The sequence below is a fragment of the Telopea speciosissima genome, chromosome 7, assembly GCF_018873765.1.
Source record: "Telopea speciosissima isolate NSW1024214 ecotype Mountain lineage chromosome 7, Tspe_v1, whole genome shotgun sequence".
Lineage (NCBI taxonomy): Eukaryota > Viridiplantae > Streptophyta > Magnoliopsida > Proteales > Proteaceae > Telopea > Telopea speciosissima.
In genome coordinates this window covers 15627751-15646172 of record NC_057922.1, presented here as the reverse complement: position 1 = coordinate 15646172, position 18422 = coordinate 15627751, and the positions used below count along the sequence as shown (strand labels likewise).

At 38.1% G+C, this 18422-nt stretch overlaps 1 protein-coding gene and 2 non-coding genes across 3 annotated transcripts in view; 1 reads left to right on the top strand and 2 right to left on the bottom strand.

The window, feature by feature from the left end:
- Positions 1–8298, bottom strand: part of LOC122668274 (Bowman-Birk type proteinase inhibitor-like) — a 56289-nt gene extending 47991 nt beyond the window's left edge. Inside the window, exons 1-2 of the mRNA XM_043864859.1 lie at positions 8138–8298; positions 6901–6903 (exon numbers count right to left, since the gene is read on the bottom strand). Of these exons, the coding sequence (XP_043720794.1) occupies positions 6901–6903; positions 8138–8264 (130 nt within the window). The 5' untranslated portion in view covers positions 8265–8298. The remainder of the gene's footprint in view (positions 1–6900; positions 6904–8137) is intronic.
- Positions 8299–16881: 8583 nt separating this feature from the next.
- TRNAQ-UUG lies at positions 16882–16953 on the bottom strand. Its single transcript has one exon. It is a non-coding gene; the product is annotated as a tRNA-Gln (tRNA).
- A 938-nt stretch (positions 16954–17891) lies between these two features.
- On the top strand, positions 17892–17976 carry TRNAM-CAU. The gene is given in 2 exon segments: positions 17892–17929; positions 17941–17976. It is a non-coding gene; the product is annotated as a tRNA-Met (tRNA).
- The last annotated feature ends 446 nt before the right edge of the window (positions 17977–18422 follow it).

The window sequence follows — 18422 nt, the reverse complement described above, 5'->3', positions numbered from 1 at the left end:
CCATATGTAATGCCTCTCTAGCTTGTTTCGTCTTCGGAAGATTGTAACCACTGGGTGTTAGCAAAGTGGCTTGTTTATAATAAAGAGGAGATTTTCTTATTTCTCATTACTCTTTTGTGTTTTCAGATAACAACAACGTTTGGCTTTTCTTCAAATTTGGGAATCACTTTCGATCCATAATTTGTCTATCCGCATTTCAGCGGCATAATGAAGACCAATAAAGAATACTGCAAATTCCGTCATAAAATTAGTACCTATTCCCTCATAATATGCATAGCTTCGTAGCGGAAAACCACCACAATCCCTAAATACCCCACCTGTTTCAGAATTACCCAGATTACTAAGTGAGCACCCATCAATATTTAGTTTATTAAAACCCAACATCGGACACCTCCAAAATACCTCCACAATTCTCGTAGGCGGAGGTTTGGAAATGCTCACCATTAACTTCTTCGACAAAAATATCTCTTTCACGGACGAAATATGGATAGCTACTAGAGTTGAAAAATCTTGAAGAGCACTCAAGACAGCTTTTACCACAAAGGATGTGGAACGATGTTGGTTATCAAAACACCTCCTATTTCTTTCATGCCAAATATGAAAAGACATTAGGTTAACCAAAAGGGGCCACAACTTACTAAAGGTAAAAAGGTAAAAAAAAAATCAGCTATTTTACCCATAAAAAAAAAGGGCAAAAGTGCCATATTTATCCAAGTTTGCCCGATCCCGGTCCGATCTGATCTAATTTTTATTTTTTTTTTAAGTGTATGACTTTTTCTCAACAAAGACTCAGCATTAACAAGGAGTAGGCTCAGACCTGGGAGAACTAGACTTCCTGCCCTTGACTTGATTAGGACTGCTAGGGCCCAGAACCACACTAATTAAAAACTTGCTCTGGCTTGAAATTTAGGTGTATTGAAACTTCTTCATCAACTCTGCTCTTAAGTAATTTTTTCAAAATTAAAAATGGGGGTGGCCTGGGTCGCCCAGACATCCACTAGCTATAAAGAATTTTACTATGACCCATAAGATTCAGTGGGTAACATCCACGCTAAGGAGTCTTAAGGTCTTAATCTACATGAGATTCCACATGCCATGATCTGATTGGATACGTAATACCAGATCTTTAATTAAGGGGTACACAAGGGTTTTTTTTTTTTTTTTTTTTGTCTTTTAGACATAAACCAAGCACACATTCTTATCAGAAAACATAAACAGTATACTAATAAAATCTCCTCGATCTAATGAAAGATATATTGACGAATGCTTATAATATTGGGCCATGATAGAATAGATTAGTTAGTACACGTAGAAAGCTTTATAATATTGATCATATAATAGAACTTGATTATTATTGTCTTTTTATTAATAATTATAGTTGGACCACCAAAGGAGAGTAATTAAGGCACATCCCCACGTAATGTAACCATTTGTTTACACAGACACAATACAGTACAGCGGAATATGGTTCATTTACAAAAAAAAAAAAGAATATGGGTCAACAAGTGGGGCCCACTGAACCACTGAATGACACTTATTACTGAGTTTTTGACGAATGCTCTTTATAATTTTTCCCTACTTTTAAAACAATGTAGTATTTTGGCCTCGGCCGTTAATTTAGAATATTATATGTTAGTTTCAAGGTATCTAATGATTAAAATGCCTTTCTGATAAAAACCCATCAAAATTTAAAAATAAAATGATCAAAATGTCCTCATTCAAACCCTAAACCATTTGGAGAAGATGAACCTTAAAATCAAACCTTCAAAATTGAAATTGCGAAGAAATTTGTGGGCATGGTGAGACCCACAAATTGAACTAATAGATTGGAAGATAATATTATGTCTATCATGGGAAGACAAGAAGGATTGTTGATGTTGATAAGTTTAAAATACACAAATATAGCAAATTTTTTAGAATTATGATCGTATGATGAGGCTATTATGAGATTAGGAAAATAGAGATGTGGGAACCCGGACTATTTAGGAGACATGTTTCTATCATTCAAACCTGCAAGTTAAGGGAAAAAAATGCTAACGATACTGAGGAGATGCTTTCCCACGTTCTCTCTCTCTCTCTCTCTCTCTCACACACACAAGAAAGGAATTTAAAGTTGGCGCATAAACGAGAGAAAGAGGGAGAGACCTACCTCTCGTATTGGAAAGGAATGGGAGAATAGGGTTAGGAAGTCCTTATGGTGGGTGGTAGCGAGAAAAGGTGAAAGTGGTGGTCTTACAAATTTTGTACATAAGCGAAACACAAAGCAACCATCCACATGTGAGTTTGTTTGTCTAGCTAATTAATTCAACAAATCCATCCAATTGGAAAGGCAAGGAGTGGAGGAGTGACCCGTTGCGACAGGGTTTGCACATCTCTAATAATTGTTGTCGTCGTCGCCTTTTATAAGTTTGGCTTTTCCCTGAGACAAGTTCGGCACCGCCCCTCCTCCTTGTCCTCCGCTCCGGATCTCTCAGCTCTCTTACCTTTAATTTTGGATGTTTGATTTTAGGGTTCATCTTTCCCAAGTGGTTTAGGGTTTGATTTTCAGTTTTAAACTCTAAACCATTTGGAGAAGATTAGGGCATTTTGATCATTTTATTTTTAAATTTTGGTAGGTTTCTATCAGAAGGGCATTTTGGTCATTACATATTCTGAAACTAACACCTAACGTTTCAAATTAACGGCAAAGACCAAAGTGCTATATTGTTTTAAAAGTAGGAGAGAGTTTGCAATTAAAAAAGTTATAGAAGGGCATTTGGACAAATGGGCATTTTCAGGGGGCATTTGTCAAAAATACTACTATATTCCTAGGTTTTGACCGGAAAAAAAAATCTATGCTACTGGCTCTTTCAAAATAGTTTGACAATTATTTACGTTCTTTATTTAGAGTAAATTACGTAGATTTCTCCTAACCTTTCTGACAATTCAAGGAACCTGCTCTGCCCTTCTGACAACTACTCAAACTTCTCTTATTTTTCAAACTATGCTTCACTTAACTCCAGTCCGTTAGTTTTTTAACGCTAAGTAACGATTAAATTTGAAAAACCTAAAACAACTATCAATTATAACTTTTTTACCTATAAAAAATTATCCTATTGGCCTTACATTCTTCCTTTTTTGTTCTTTTTCTTCTTCCCCCTGTAAACCCACTTGCTCCCACCCCTCTGCAACCCCATCCACGTAGGTCGCAATCCCTACACTTCTCCACCTGACAAACATATTAAATCTCTCTCTCTCTCTCTCTAACACTTTTTTTCTTGAAGAGAAGAAGTAAATGCTTCTTAAAGTATGAAGATTGGAGCAGTTTTTACTCCATAGAACTTCAAATGAACACGATAGAGGGCGAATTAGATTCACTTACCAAACAAATCTAGGGCAACAAACCCACAATCTCATCAAATTGCACTCCCAGAACACCAGAGAAAACCCTAACTGAACCCAAATCCTAGATCACTAACAGATGAAAGCAAAATGAACAAACAAAGTCATGTTTCCAGACGGAGACACTTAAATTGATGAGCAGATTTCTCAGCTTATGCAGTGCAAGCCTTTGTTCGAGCAAGAGGTTCCTTATTGTCTTAGACTTCTCCACACATACTGCTGGCGGTACCTTGTTTTTGGGTGTTTTTCTTCATATTTTCTTTTTGCAATTAATCTGAATCTGTCCATCAAATTCAGCTGTCCTTCTAGGATTTTATTACAGCCCTTTGGAGGGTCCTTTGGTCTGATTTTGGTGGCAACCTGCCCCTCAGATTGAAAGTAATTTGATTTAACCCAAAATGTGGGTGTTTTATCTGCAGAATTCAGTTTTTTGTTCACTGTTTGTTGGACTCTTAATTAGATCAGTGTCATTCTGTGGTGATTTCTTCTTCCTTTGGTTACTTATACTCAGGCTTGGGTTCGATTATGTATTGGTTCCAACAGTTTTCGGTGCCTTCTTACTCGCAACTATGGAACTCATTAGAGGATTCGTTTCTCAACGATAGCTTGGGTCAATGCTCCATCTCTGGCCGGAAAAGCTTAGAACTTATTGTTTCAGTTCCATTGCTGATAACCCAGATGGGTTTGCAGGAAAAATCCTTTCCTGGGGATGCAACAGATTTTTTTTTAGATAAATCTTTTCTATTTGCAGGTTAGGGTTGAGTTGAGAGGGTGAATTAGATTCACTTACAGAACAAATCTAGGGCAACAAACCCACGATCTCATCAAATTGCACTCCCAAATCCTCACAAATCACGGAGAGGAGGTGGGTTTTGGAGGAAAAAGAGAGTTGTGGAAGCGAAACGAGAAGGACGAGGAGGTGGGTTTTGGAGAGGAGTGTTGTTGCATCTCATCTACGTTCAAGGTTTGCAGGAGGTAAAAGAAGGAGGAGAGGAGGAAGAAGAAAGAAAAAGGGAAAAGGTGCGTTGTTGTTGTCTTTTGTAAATAAGGGCATTTTGGTCACATTAGGTTAATTATTAACACCGTTAACAGCCTGGGGTTAAGTGAAGCTCAGTTTGAAAAATAGGGGAAGTCTAGGTAATTGTCAAAAGGGCAGGAGAGATTTCTTGAATTGTCAAAATGGTTAGGGGAGGTTTGAGTAATTTGCTCATTTATTTATTGATTGATTAAAGATACTATTTCACATTTCGTCACATTGATGAGAGCTTTGAATGAAAATCTGTTCACCATCAATGGAGGAAAACTCGGTCCTACCTTTTATATGGCCAATATTTCTTTTCTTTTTTAAAAAGTTATGCAAAAGCTAGAAATTCTCTCTCTCTCTCTATTTACTTTTAAGAAAAAAATTCTCCCCCTTTTGCCCTTTCTACATCTCTCTCGCCCTTATGGCCTTGGTTGGGACAATGACATTTAATTTGGCCTTTATTCAAAAAAGAAAACCAGCCTTAATCATTTCCATTGTTGTGACAAGAGTAATGGAAAGTTTCTACCAAAAAAAAAAAAAAAAAAGAGGGTAATGAAAAGTGTCTATTGTGATTTAGATATTAATGTGAATATATTGTTTGCATTAGTATCTCAAAAAAAATTGAAAGCGCACTCTGAAGGTTGTGTCTGAACTCCAAAACCTAGATGGACTCCTTCACATAGCTCCTTAAAAATTTCCAAAAACATGCAAATTAAACTGGCATACCTTGAATCCTGTATCCTCCTGAAGCCTTTAAATAGGCTTTATGATACAGAATATAAATTATGAGCAATTGAGGACACTTGGTTATCGATGGTCCAATTGAAGACTTTTGATTGTATTGTATAGATGTATTAAACGGTTAGTTCAGTTGAGTTTCGATCAGCTTTTCACATATTGTGGATCAGACTAAAACCAAACGAATAGGGTCTCGAGAATGGATCATCTGCACGAACCAACGGGAATCAATCACATTTTAATTTTGTTTCCATAAAAACCCCTCCTTCCCTTGTAAATGGCAAAAATAGGACAGACATGTACGTTCACCTGTTGATACGTGTAGAGGAACCAAACTCTAAGATCTACAGTCTACAAAAACAAAATAGAAGACAATAGTTATCGATCATTCTAGTCGATTTCGAATCCTTATCAGTTTATCTTAACTGTCTCTTATCTATCCCTTATCAATTTATTATTAGTCAAATCTCATTTTTCATATGTAAAAAGGAAAAACTATTGAATTATATCGATTTTATTGGGGTTTTTTTTTATTATCGGTTATATATGATTTTTTTTCATGACCTTAATATCTGGATCCGACTCTTCTACTTCTGCCTGCCCGGTACTGTCGTGCGCCCCCACACACAAGCGCGGTAGAAAGTACCACCTTACCCCTGCTCGGACAAGGCGCTCGGGCAGGGGTAAAGTGGTACATTCCGCCTTGCTTGTGTGTGTGGGGCTCACACGGCAGTAGGGGCAGGCGGAAGTAGAGGAGTCGAATTGCTTAATATCCTCAAGGGGACTAAGGTCATTGTGCGTACTGATACCATGTCTGAAAAAGAATATTTCTCATTTTGTTGTCTAAGATATTATATTTGTCCAGAAATTTATTGATATAGTTGGATTATGAGAGTCACAACTTCTTATTCTTGCGACCTCTCATAGGCTTGATGTCTAGGTTGTTTCTTTTATTAAGTCCTTCATTGAGCAAATTGGTGTTAGTTCTATATTCACAGAGGAAAGCATTTCCCACATCATTCCTAATAAGTAATATATCATTTACATATAGGACTATGAACTCAATGAATTCTTACTGATTTTCTTTTAAAGGCATGGTTCATCCATACTTTATTGAAGGTCAAACATTTAACTATTTGATCAAAACAGATGTTCTAGCTCCTAGAAGCTTGCTTGAAACCATAGATAAATCTCAAAAACTTGCACATTTTGGTCTCTTCTCCCTAAGAAGTGAACCCTCTTTGCTGCATATAAATATTTTGTTCAAGAACCCTTTTGGAATGTAGTTTGCATATCTATTCATCTGTCAAACCTCATAATCATAGTGTATCACAATGGATTATAAAATTCAAATAAATTTAATCGTCACTAATGGTAAAAATGCCTCAAAATAATCTATCACTTCTTGTGGGTGTAGCCTTTAGCAATCAGTTTTGTTTGAATTTTTTATTTTATTTTTTCATTCACACCTTCTTGTAGATCTAACTTAAAGCGTAAAGCTCATTAGTTATAACTGGATCGAACAAGAAAGGTGTGGAAGGTTCATACCTGAAACTCTGAAAGAACTAGACTTCCTCCCCTTGACACGCTTAAGACCAGAGCCCCAAACCATAGTTCCATCATGAGGCCCGAAGCCTGCAACTTGTCCTACACTAACCCATCGGGCAATATTACTCGAGAAGTGCTCTCTCCAGCTGGAACGATAGAAGCATGCAAGAGGCATCTGGCAACGCTAGGGAGTCACAGCACCTCAAGACTCCCTACAAAAACAGTACTGCAAAGGTCACAGACAACTCAGATGGCTGAGCCAGATACAACAGACATCTCTCTTGGCCTCCACCGCACAAGCTTCCAGAATTGCAAGACTAGAAAACCGAATGGATCCTGTCCAGCACCCTGCTCGGGCTGCATGTGCAGCACCGGGGACACAGTGAGGTATGAAAAGACCACTTCATCCCTAATCGGATAAGGCGTTCGGGTAGGGGTGAAGCGGTCTTTTCACTCCTTACTATATCTGGCGCTGCACGTGTAGCCCAGGCAGAGTGCTTAATTAGATTTTGAATTAGCCAGGTTATCGTTTAAGTAATTAATTTTTTCAAAATAAAAAATGGGGTTGGTCTCCCAAACTAATTAAAATTCTCTGTGCAGTGCGCCCTGAAAGCTCGATACATATAAGAAACTTCATTCAACGATGCAAGCTCGATGTAAGACATGTTTTTTTTTCGTGTTTTTCTTCTCCAACTCGACACCGTTAGATGTGGTTAGAGTCAAGGTCTAACTCTATAAGAGATTTCAAATGCCATGATCTAATGAAAGATCTTCAAGGGGTACACAAGTTAGTTTTTTTTTTTTTTTTTATCCGTTTTGACTTAAGCCAAACATTCTTAACAGTAATAAGAAAATCTCCTCTTTATTATCAGGAAACAACTTTGCTAACAGCCATCCACTGGTTACAATCTTATGAAGATGAAACGAAGAGTAGTAGGGATTGCAAATAAACTATACCAGACATAAAGAAAGCACAAAAACACACACACTAACAGCCTAAGCAGGACCACGACCATGGTTCATCAGAAACATATATAGTAGATCGATGGAGGAGACTATTATTTGATGGTGGTTAGGGTTGAGGTCATCAGGGGAAGATTGCTTGGTTCCTCCTCTCTGCAGTTGTGGCAAGGTTAAGAGGACAGTATCTGTCGAACTGAGAAGCGAGAGATTCGCACATTGGCTTAAGTGCAGCAGACACAGTTATGTAACAGACGCATTTGGTGCAGGCAGAAGCATCCTCGCAGTGGCATCTAGGAGGAAGTGACCTTGTGCAAACGCAAGTTTCGCACCAGGTATCGTCCCAACTATTTCCTGTCAATCAAACAATCAAACAAGCAAGCAGCATAACACAATGTCATGAGAATGTAATATTAACCCTTTTTGCTACTTGAAACCCTAAATTTAGTACTGATTCTGATTTCACAAACCACATATATATATTACCAGTTGGTAGGTCAATGGAAGCGAGAAGCTCAGCAACGTCGACCCTAGTAGCAGCCAATGGAGCAGGGACTGTTCCTAGAGAGAACAACACCATTAGTGTTATCATCAACACCACCTTCACACCCATCTCGATCTCTCTCTTTCTCTCACTTACAGCTTTCACCTACGATTTACACAGACACAACCACTTATAACTTCTTGCTCTTACAAGTTACAACCTAATTGTTTGTTTGGGCAATATTTATAACCGGAGCAAGCCTCTGAGCATCATTTGTTTTTACCTAAGTACCCATGTTATTCTTTCTATTTGTTTTTTGGGCTGATGTTCTCTGTGACGCAGCGCAGCCTGCGCCCAGTCACATGGGCTTGCCATTCGAGGGGCAGGGTGGTCATTTCATCCACCCCCATGTGTTTGGACGTACCCTGTGCCCCGGCACAGAAAACATTTGGCCTTGTTTTTTTTCTTTTCTTACTCAAGCACCCTGAAGTAGTGCAGAGAGGATGGAAGGGTGATAAAGGGAAATCCCTCTCCAATTCCCTTAGTGTGAGAGCTTGACACGTGGAAGATGCGATATCCAGTGGCAAGCTCGAGAAGAAAAGAAAAAAAAAAAAGAGTAAATTACTTGGACACCCCCTGTACTATGGCCATTTTGCTTACGATTACCAGCGTTTGAAACAATTACTTGAACACCCCCTGCAGTTTACCATTTCTTTCAAGTAGGTCAAGTCCGTCAGTTTAGTGATGATGTCATTGGTTAAATTTTTTGTAATGCGTAAACTACCCTAAAGGGTGCTAAAGTGACAGATGTACCCCCTTTCCACAAACAAAAAAAAGAAAAAGATAGATTTACCCCCAACCATATCTGGACTTAATCGCATCGGACACACTCTTGAGCTTCTCAGGATTGCGACCCACCAACACCAAATTGTTTCCGGACCAACTACAAGGCCAACTCCTTTTCGATGCCGTCTGTAGGTCTGGTCACAAGTGCCCAGGAACCGTATTCTTGAGATCCTTTGCAGGTCTCAAGAAGTAGATGTAAATCCATCTGAGGGACTCTAAGGCAGACTTGAGCCCCAAGAGGAAACCCAGAACCAAGGGCACCAAAACCCAAAAGGGCTGAGCTTTGATACAGAGCTCCATCTTTCTGTGAGAGCCAACAATGGAGATAGATTTCAGAAACCCTAATCGATTTCAAAAAGTTTTCTCTGTTTTTAAACAAATTTCAAATCAAAATAACTCAAATCCTTCTTCTTCCTATAACCCACCGATTCAAATTCAAACCCTAATCAATTTCAGAAAAAAGCAGATGCTTGATTAACCCTAATCGATTTCAGAAAAAAGTAGTCTTGACGGATGTTTAGGGTTCGAATGAGGTTTCATTAAATTCACCTGCAGAGCTGCAGAGTACAAAGAAACATAAATCTCTGATGGTCATTAGTCCTTTTCATGAACCCATCAATGTGACAATGTATCCTTGAATCTCAGTGTTCCTAATTCTCAAAACCCAGATTTTATACCCTTTTGTTCATTTGGGTTTTTTCCAAATCGTAAGAGCTGCAATGAAGAACAGAGCTATACCAATAGTACTGGGGTGTCTTCTCATTTGAGATTCTACAAATTGTTTTTCCTCTATTTTTTCGTCTACGTTCAGGACTGAATCCCAATTTGAAGTACCCTTTCCCTCATTTCTCAAAAGCTTACATTTGGAGCGAATCCAAGTTGTTTTGGTGAGAGGATTGGTATAGGAAGTCTTTTATGTCACAAGAACCATTCTTCTCATGGATTCAGGTGGTTTGGACAGCGGTGAGAGAAATGTTTGGTCTAAGAACAGATTGGTATCTCCAAAATTCCATCTTGTAGAAGAGAAAAAGGAAAAATCAGATTCAGACCCTTAATCTGAAAATCAATTAACGGTTTTGGGTTATTTTGATTTGAAATTTGTTTAAGAAAAGAGAAATTTTCTAACTCGATTAGGGTTTGCAATCAGTAGGGGTAGGGGCGGTGGGTTGCATGAAGAAGAAGAAGAAGGAGGAAGGGGTAAATCTGTCAATTTCACTGTTTTCTATTGAATAAGTGACAAGGGTAAAATGGACATTTTCAATTAAATACTAACAACAGACTAACACCGTCAGTTTTCGGGGGTGTCAAGTAATTGTTTCAAACGTTGGTAATCGTAAGCAAAATGGCCATAGTACAAGGGGTGTCCAAGTAATTTTCTCAAAAAAGAAATTGCCAAATCACGATTGCTACAGCACAGTATGTGGTGGTGGTGGTGATGGGTGGATATTTGGGCTAACCAAACACTAGATTACAAGGGTAAAAATGGAAATAACTTTCATCTAGAAAACCTGTTAATAATAGGAACCCCAAACATCCCCTTTTCAAACTTAAGTACCTAAAACGTTCTTTATGCAAACTTAGGGTACTTAATGGTAAAAATGCCTCAAAATAATCTATCACTTCTTGTGGGTGTAGCCTTTAGCAATCAGTTTTGCTTTGAATTTTTTTTATTTTTTTTTTTTTCATCTACACCTTCTTGTAGATCTAACTTAAAGCGTAAAGCTCATTAGTTATAACTGGATCGAGCAAGAAAGGTGTGGAAGGTTAAAACCTGAAACTCTGAAAGAACTAGATTTCCTCCCCTTGACACGCTTAAGACCAGAACCCCGAACCATAGTTCCACCATGAGGCCCGAAGCCTGCAACTTGTCCTACACTAACCCATCGGGCAATATTACTCGAGAAGTGCTCTCCCCAGCTGGAACGATAGAAGCATGCAAGAGGCATCTGGCAACGCTAGGGAGTCACAGCACCTCAAGACTCCCTACAAAAACAGTACTGCAAAGGTCACAGACAAATCAGATGGCGGAGCCAGATACATCAGACATCTCTCTTGGCCTCCACCTCACAAGCTTCCAGAATTGCAAGATTAGAAAACCGAAAGGATCCTGTCCAGCACCCTGCCCGGGTACTCAGTGAGGTATAAAAAGACCACATCTTCCCTACTCGGGTAAGGTGTTCGGGCAGGGATGAGGCGGTCTATTCACGTTTCACTGTGTCCAACGCTGCACATGTGGCCCAGGTAGGGTGCTTAATTAGCTTTTGAATTAGCCAGGTTATCGAGCATTAATTGAACACCTATAACTACAATTGTTCGTGCTTAGGGTTTTAGTGTATTGGAATTTCATCAATTCTGTTTTACGTAATTAATTTTTTCAAAATAAAAAATGTGGTTGGTCTCCCAAACTAATTAAAATCTCCTGCAATGCAATGCACTACGGCTTTGAGAGCTCGACACATGGAAGAACCTTTATCCAAAGTATGGTGTGAGCTTGATGCAATACAATTTTATTCTTTTTATTTTCTTTCTCGTCGACCTCCTCCGCACCATTAGATGTCACATCTTCCACGTATCGAGCTCTCAAGCCCGCACTGCAGTGCACCGCAAGATTAGGGCACTGCAAAGGAATTTTTTTCACTTCAGACAAATCCATCCATAAGATTCAGTGGGTAAATAATAAGGAGTCAACGTCTAACTCTACAAGAGATTTCAAATGCCATGATCTGATTGGGTAATACAAGATCTTTAAGGTACACAAGATTTTTTTTATTTTTTTTTATTTTTTTTTATTTTTTTTTTTAAACCCTTTTGACTTGAGCCAAACATTGTTGATAGTAATAAGAAAATCTCCTCTTTATTATCAGGAAACAACTTTGCTAACACCCATCCACTGGTTACAATCTTATGAAGATGAAACTATGAGTAGTAGGGATTGCAAATAAACTATACAAAACATAAAGAAAGCAGAAACACACACTAAGAACCTAAGCAGGACCACGACCATGGTTCAGACTTGAGAGACATATATAGTAGATCGATGGAGGAGACTATTATTTGATGGTGGTTAGGGTTGAGGTCATCAGGGGAAGATTGCTTGGTTCCTCCTCTCAGCAGTTGTGGCAAGGTTAAGAGGACAGAATCTGTCGAACTGAGAAGCGATAGATTCGCACATTGGCTTAAGTGCAGCAGACACAGTTATGTAACAGACGCATTTGGTGCAGGCAGAAGCATCCTCGCAGTGGCATCTAGGAGGAATTGACCTTGTGCAGACGCAAGTTTCGCACCAGGTATCGTCCCAACTATTTCCTGTCAATCAAACAATCAAACAAGCAAGCAGCATAACACAATGTCATGAGAATGTAATATTAACCCTTTTTGCTACCTGAAACCCTAAATTTAGTACTCATTCTGACTTCACAAACCACATATATGCATATATATATATATTACCATTTGGTTGGTCAATGGAAGCGAGAAGCTCAGCAACGTCGACCCTAGTAGCACCCAGTGGAGCAGGGACTGTTCCTAGAGAGAACAACACCATTAGTGTTATCATCAACACCACCTTCACACCCATCTCGATCTCTCTCTCCTTCTCTCTCACTTACAGCCTTCACCTACGATTTACACAGACACAACCAGTTATAACTTCTTGCTCTTACAAGTTACAACCTCATTGTTTGTTTGGCCAATATTTATAACCGGAGCAGCCTCTGAGCATCATTTGTTTTTACCTAAGTACCCTTGTTATACTTTCTATTTTTTTTTTTCTTTTCTTACTCAAGCACCCCGAAGTAGTGCAGATAAGGTGGAAGGGTGATAGGGAAATCCCTCTCCAATTCTTTTATAGTGTTGAGAGCTCAACACGTAGAAGATGCGACATTTAGTAGTGTCGAGCTCGAGAAGAAAAGAAAAAATAAAATTTGCTCAATCACGGTTGCTGCAGTACAGTATGTTGTGGTGGTGGTGGTGATGGGTGGATATTAATTTGGGCTAACCAAACACTAGATTACAAGGGTAAAAATGGAAATAACTTTGATCTAGAAAACCTGTTAATAATAGGAACCCCAAACATCCCGTTTTCAAACTTAAGTACCTAAAACGTTCTTTAAAAAAAAAAACCTCACAAGAAGTGGCCTGTACTAAACTACTAATCAGATCTTCTACGGCATACTGCATGTAGCGGCCTGAGCCGCAGGCACAATGATCGCCTTACCCTTACCCAAACACCTTACCCGAACGAGGATAAGACAATCATTGCACATGCGACCCAGTCTATACCGTACAGGCCACTACGGGCAGCATGCCATTCAAGATCTGGATCCTCAGAACAGTTGCATGCAAGAGGCATCTGGCAACCCTGAGGAGTCACGTACAACACCTCTACATTTTTTTTTGATAATAAACAACACCTCTACACTCCATACTTAAAACAGGAGGACAAAGGGCACAGAAAACTCAGAGGGCAGAGCAGGCACATCGGACACCTCTTTTGCCCCCACCCCCCACCCCCACCTCCCACCACGCATGGTTCCAGTGTTGCAAGAGTAGAAAAACGAATACTGTCCTCACAAGTCACAAGCCTTAGCTTTTGAATAAGCCAGGGTTACTTATCATGCATTAATTGAACTCCTTGAACCACAACAATTGCTCGGGTTTAGAATCTAACTTCTCTCAGGATCCCTGTACGAACACACTGCATGGTGGGGTGAGATCGTCATTTCTGTTCTCCCTATGAGAGGAACCTATGAACCTGACCGGATAGGAACTTAAGAGGAGAAAATTTCGTTTAAAACTATTATTCTTTAAATAATTTTTTCAAAATTAAAATTGGGGGTGGGTTCCCCAAGAGATTCCACATGCCATGATCCGATTCGGTAATTCCAGATCTTTAAGGGGCATACAAGTTTTTGGCCTTTTTGACATTAACCAGTCATATAAGAAGACATAAACTGAACTAAGAAAATCTTCTCTTTAAGGGCAATTAGTATCACTATCCTACACTTAGCCTATATTTACAAAAGTTACCTTACCTTAAATTGTTTTTTTGAAACTACCTGCTTTTAAACTTTTACATCTCCTTCTTCTCTCATATTTTTAAATACCCAGATTGCCCTTGCTTTTCACCTAGTAACCTTCTAATCTATTTAACCGACCATTCTTCTTCTATTTTTTACTATTTTTTTCACTAAAATAGTAAAAAATGAAAGCATCCACCCGCTTCTTCTCTCTCCCATTTTTTACTCCATTCATTTTTTTTCTTTAATTTTTCTATTTAATTAATTTTGCATTCAACATTTCATCCTCATCGTTTTTCTTCGAACAGATCATGGTTCTAAGTATTGGTTTCGTACCGTCCGTATCGGGTGATACCTATCGGTTTTTCTAGTCACCGATACTATGCCGATATCGTATCAATAGCACGGTACAGACAAGGGGTAAAATGGTTAGAAAACTCATTTTTTAAGGAGATTCATGGGTAATTTTGAACACACACACACACATCTCTCTCTCTCTCTCTCTCACACGTGCACCCTTTACCTAGAGTTTACGGACACAAACCGGGATCCAGATCTTCTACGACGTGGGCTAACCATCCTGCCGAGCTGCGCAAACACAAGACGGCATGTATTGACCGCCATACCCCTGCTTGAGCACCTTGCCCGAGTGGGGGTAACGCAGTCATTGCGCATGGCCCTATGTCTACGCAACACAGGCAGGACACGGTAGCGTGCTGTAGAAGATCTAGATTGCTTGGGTTGTTGTTCTTACAAGTTACAAACTCATCGCTTGGGTTGGGCAATATTTATAACCAAAACAAGCCTTGGAGCACCATTTGCTTTTACCTAAATACCCTTCTCACTCTTCCTCTTTTTTTTTTTTTTGGTTTTTAACAAATGTTCCCCTAAAAATGCTCATTTGTCCAAATGCCTCCCTACAACTTTTCTAATTGCAAACTCCCCCTTTCAAAACAGTGTAGCATTTTGGTCCAATCTGTTAATTTGGGACGTTGGACGTTAGTTTCAGGAAATCTAATGACCAAAATGCCATTCTGATAAAAATCCATCAAAATTAGAAAATAAAATGATCAAATTGCCCTCATCTTCCCCAAATCAAGCCCTAAGCCATTTGGGAAAGATGAACCCTAAAATCAAACCTCCAAAACTGAAAATCAAATCTCCAAAAAAAACACTCTTTTTCAACATTATCTCCCAAATCCTTCACCAAATCTTATAATCACACCTCACACATTATTTCTTCTAAAATCTTGTGTTAGAAGATGACAACCTAAAAATTTGATGAAACCTAGATAAAGTTTTCAAGACTTCATCTTCATGAGGTATTAGTACAAGATACACATTGAGCCCAAATGAATCAGAAGTAATGAACTAACCCCATTAGTTCTTCAATAGTATGTTCTCCTACTTTTCTTCTTCCACTTGACACTATGTGATTCATTCTAACCTGTTTGGTTATCATTTTGCTTACAGTTCTTATATTTACATATCAAACCTCTTTTATCTATTAAGAGTTTAAATATATTAAACATGTTTCTTTTATAGATACATAATGTCATCATCATATGTGAATGACAACAACAACCAAGATACTTTGACGTATGTGAATCGAAAATGTAACTATAATAAAAGAGCAACAGTGAGAAAATTAGAGTCTTTACACAACAAGAACAAGTTATACTATTGTTACTTAGATGCACCAATAGCAGTCTGCGGATACTTCAATTCTCATAGTGTGAACTCATGGATGCAGCAAGAGGATTGTCTTTGAACAATACAATTCTCAAACACTATCATGCATCATACACGGCAATGTACGAAACCTCTCCCCCCAAATGAAAATCAGTTTCATACTTTTATTAGGTGCCTTCTTTTTAAAAAAAAAAAAATCAACATTATCCCAAAAAATTAAGATTATATCAAGTTAGAAGTCACCATGTCCTATTGAGACTTGAGGATTTGGAATTGTGAAGCAAAATGATTTTTATTTTCAACAAAAAAAAAAAAAAAAAAAACCATTAAATCCATGATTGAGAGTTGTGAGTCTCAACTTGAGACAAAGGCTCCTAATCTCGGGATCGGTCCGGGATCGATCAGGACCGACCTGGATCGGTCAAAATCGTCTTAAACCAGTTAAAAATGACTAAATCTAGGTTTTATCAGATCGATTGTTGTAATTAAGAAAATTTAAAAATAAAAAAAAATCAGGCTGAAAAAATGGTAATTACTGTTATGACGGTTTCCCTAACCTTATTTTTTAGGTTGATCATATATTTCCCACCTCCTCAACCTCAACCACTACCGCCATTATCTAAAAAAACTCCATATTTTGTATGATCAAATCAATGTTTTCATGGAATAAAATCTTCACATAATGAATTCCTAATCCAAAACGGTAAGATCCCCCTTTTTCACTCGCGGATTTGAGGCTAAATCTTTAAATAATGGGTGTGAAATCTTGGTCACCTTAAGTAGATCAATATTTACATGGAATGAAATATTCCTTAATCGATTCCTTGATAAAAAACAGTCAGATTCCTCCCTTTTTCTCACGGATTTAAAACTCCAAATCTATGAATCACAGTTTGAAAGACTCTAGGACGAAAAAATATGGGTTTTAAAAACAAAAAAACTGACAAGTATTGGATTAACCGATCCAATAAAACCTTGTTAGATCGGTCTAATCAAACCATGCTGCCGAGAATCTTAGATTGTGAAGTAAAATCATACAGTTTCTTTTATTAATCGAACCATGCTTGAGACGGATTATATCCTTTCCAATTCTTAAAGGGTGGCAATGCTAGGTGAAGTAAAATCATCCATTTTTTTTAATTTTTTTTTTGGGTAATAACCTTGAATGAAAATTTGATATAATAAGAAAAAGGTCCCACCGGGATTCGAACCCAGGTCGCTGGATTCAAAGTCCAAAGTGCTAACCACTACACCATGGAACCTATACATTTATTAAAGTTTTCATTATCTTATTAACTTATATATAACAATACTTATCTGTCTTCATCAACGATTATTTATACCTCATTATGCTCCAACCATCTGACATCATGTCACGTATACTTCTGGAAGGTTTACACGTTGCATGAAACCCAAAACTGTATGTAGGGATGTAAACGAATCGAATTCGGTCGGATAGTAGCATTATCATACGAATTCGGATAATATCCTATCGATCTTCGGACGGATTCAGATAATTTCCGGATAATGATTTTTTGAATACAGGTTCTCCTAAAATGGATATGAATACGGATCAAATACGATTTTTCGACTATCCATTGACATATTTACCGTTTCTATGACGAGGGTTAGAGTTGAGACTTGAGAGTTCAATAACTACCCTTTCTTCTACTCTTTCTAGTCTTTTATTCTCTTACGTTTTTTACTTTTGATTTTTTAATAGATATCTAATTTTTTCCATGTATCACATTGCATAAAACAATATATATAAACCAATAGCAAATCTAGAAAAAGAATCACATTATCTTAACTTATAAATTTATAAAAATAAGATAACAAAATCCAATAAAGTAACTTAAAAGGATAGACAAACACAGAGTTATATTTCAAATATTTTATTACCGTTGGATTGTTAAACGAATCGGATAATAGTCGATCGAATAGGAGGATTATCATATTCGTATCCGATTAGTTTCGGACGGATACGAACGTGGATCGAATATGGATTTACGAATATCCATTTACATCCCTAACTGTATGCTTTGTTGGCTGCACCATCCACCATCATCTTTCCACTTTGAATTCATCATAATAAGATGGTACAAGTGAATTTTAGTTAAAATATCCCAAAATATTAACATCCTGTGGTGGTGGTGCAGTTGGATAGTTTAATCAAAATATATCAAAAGAGTAACATCTTGGGGTGGTGGCGCAGTTGGCTAGCGCGTAGGTCTCATAGCTTCTGAGTGATCCTGAGGTCGAGAGTTCGAGCCTCTCTCACCCCAATATTTTTTGCTTTTTGAGTGTGAAACTCCAAACCTGACATAGATTGGTGTATTAGATTGTAAGATCTCTATGGACCTAAGTATTTCCTCGATTACAGATTGGTATATTAGATTGGATTTGTTATGCTGATACATTTGGAAGAGCAGAAACAGGAACTGCTGACAGGTTGAGGCATTAAATTCATCCAAATTTACCGCTTTTGCTGTGTTGAATGGCATAAGGTGAATGAGAATATGGAAAAGGGTACATGTATAATTGGTGTCTGTCTGACAGCTTGGTTGTGGAACATTTGTAACTGCCAAAGTTTAGACATGAGCTCTTTTTGACCCATTGGTTTCAGAAGCTAAGGCTTTAAGAGATAGTACTTATAGAAGCCTGGGTTTGAGAAGACTGGCGGGCAGTGAAGAGTTACTCTTTAACTGGGTACACAAGCAATCATAGGCTG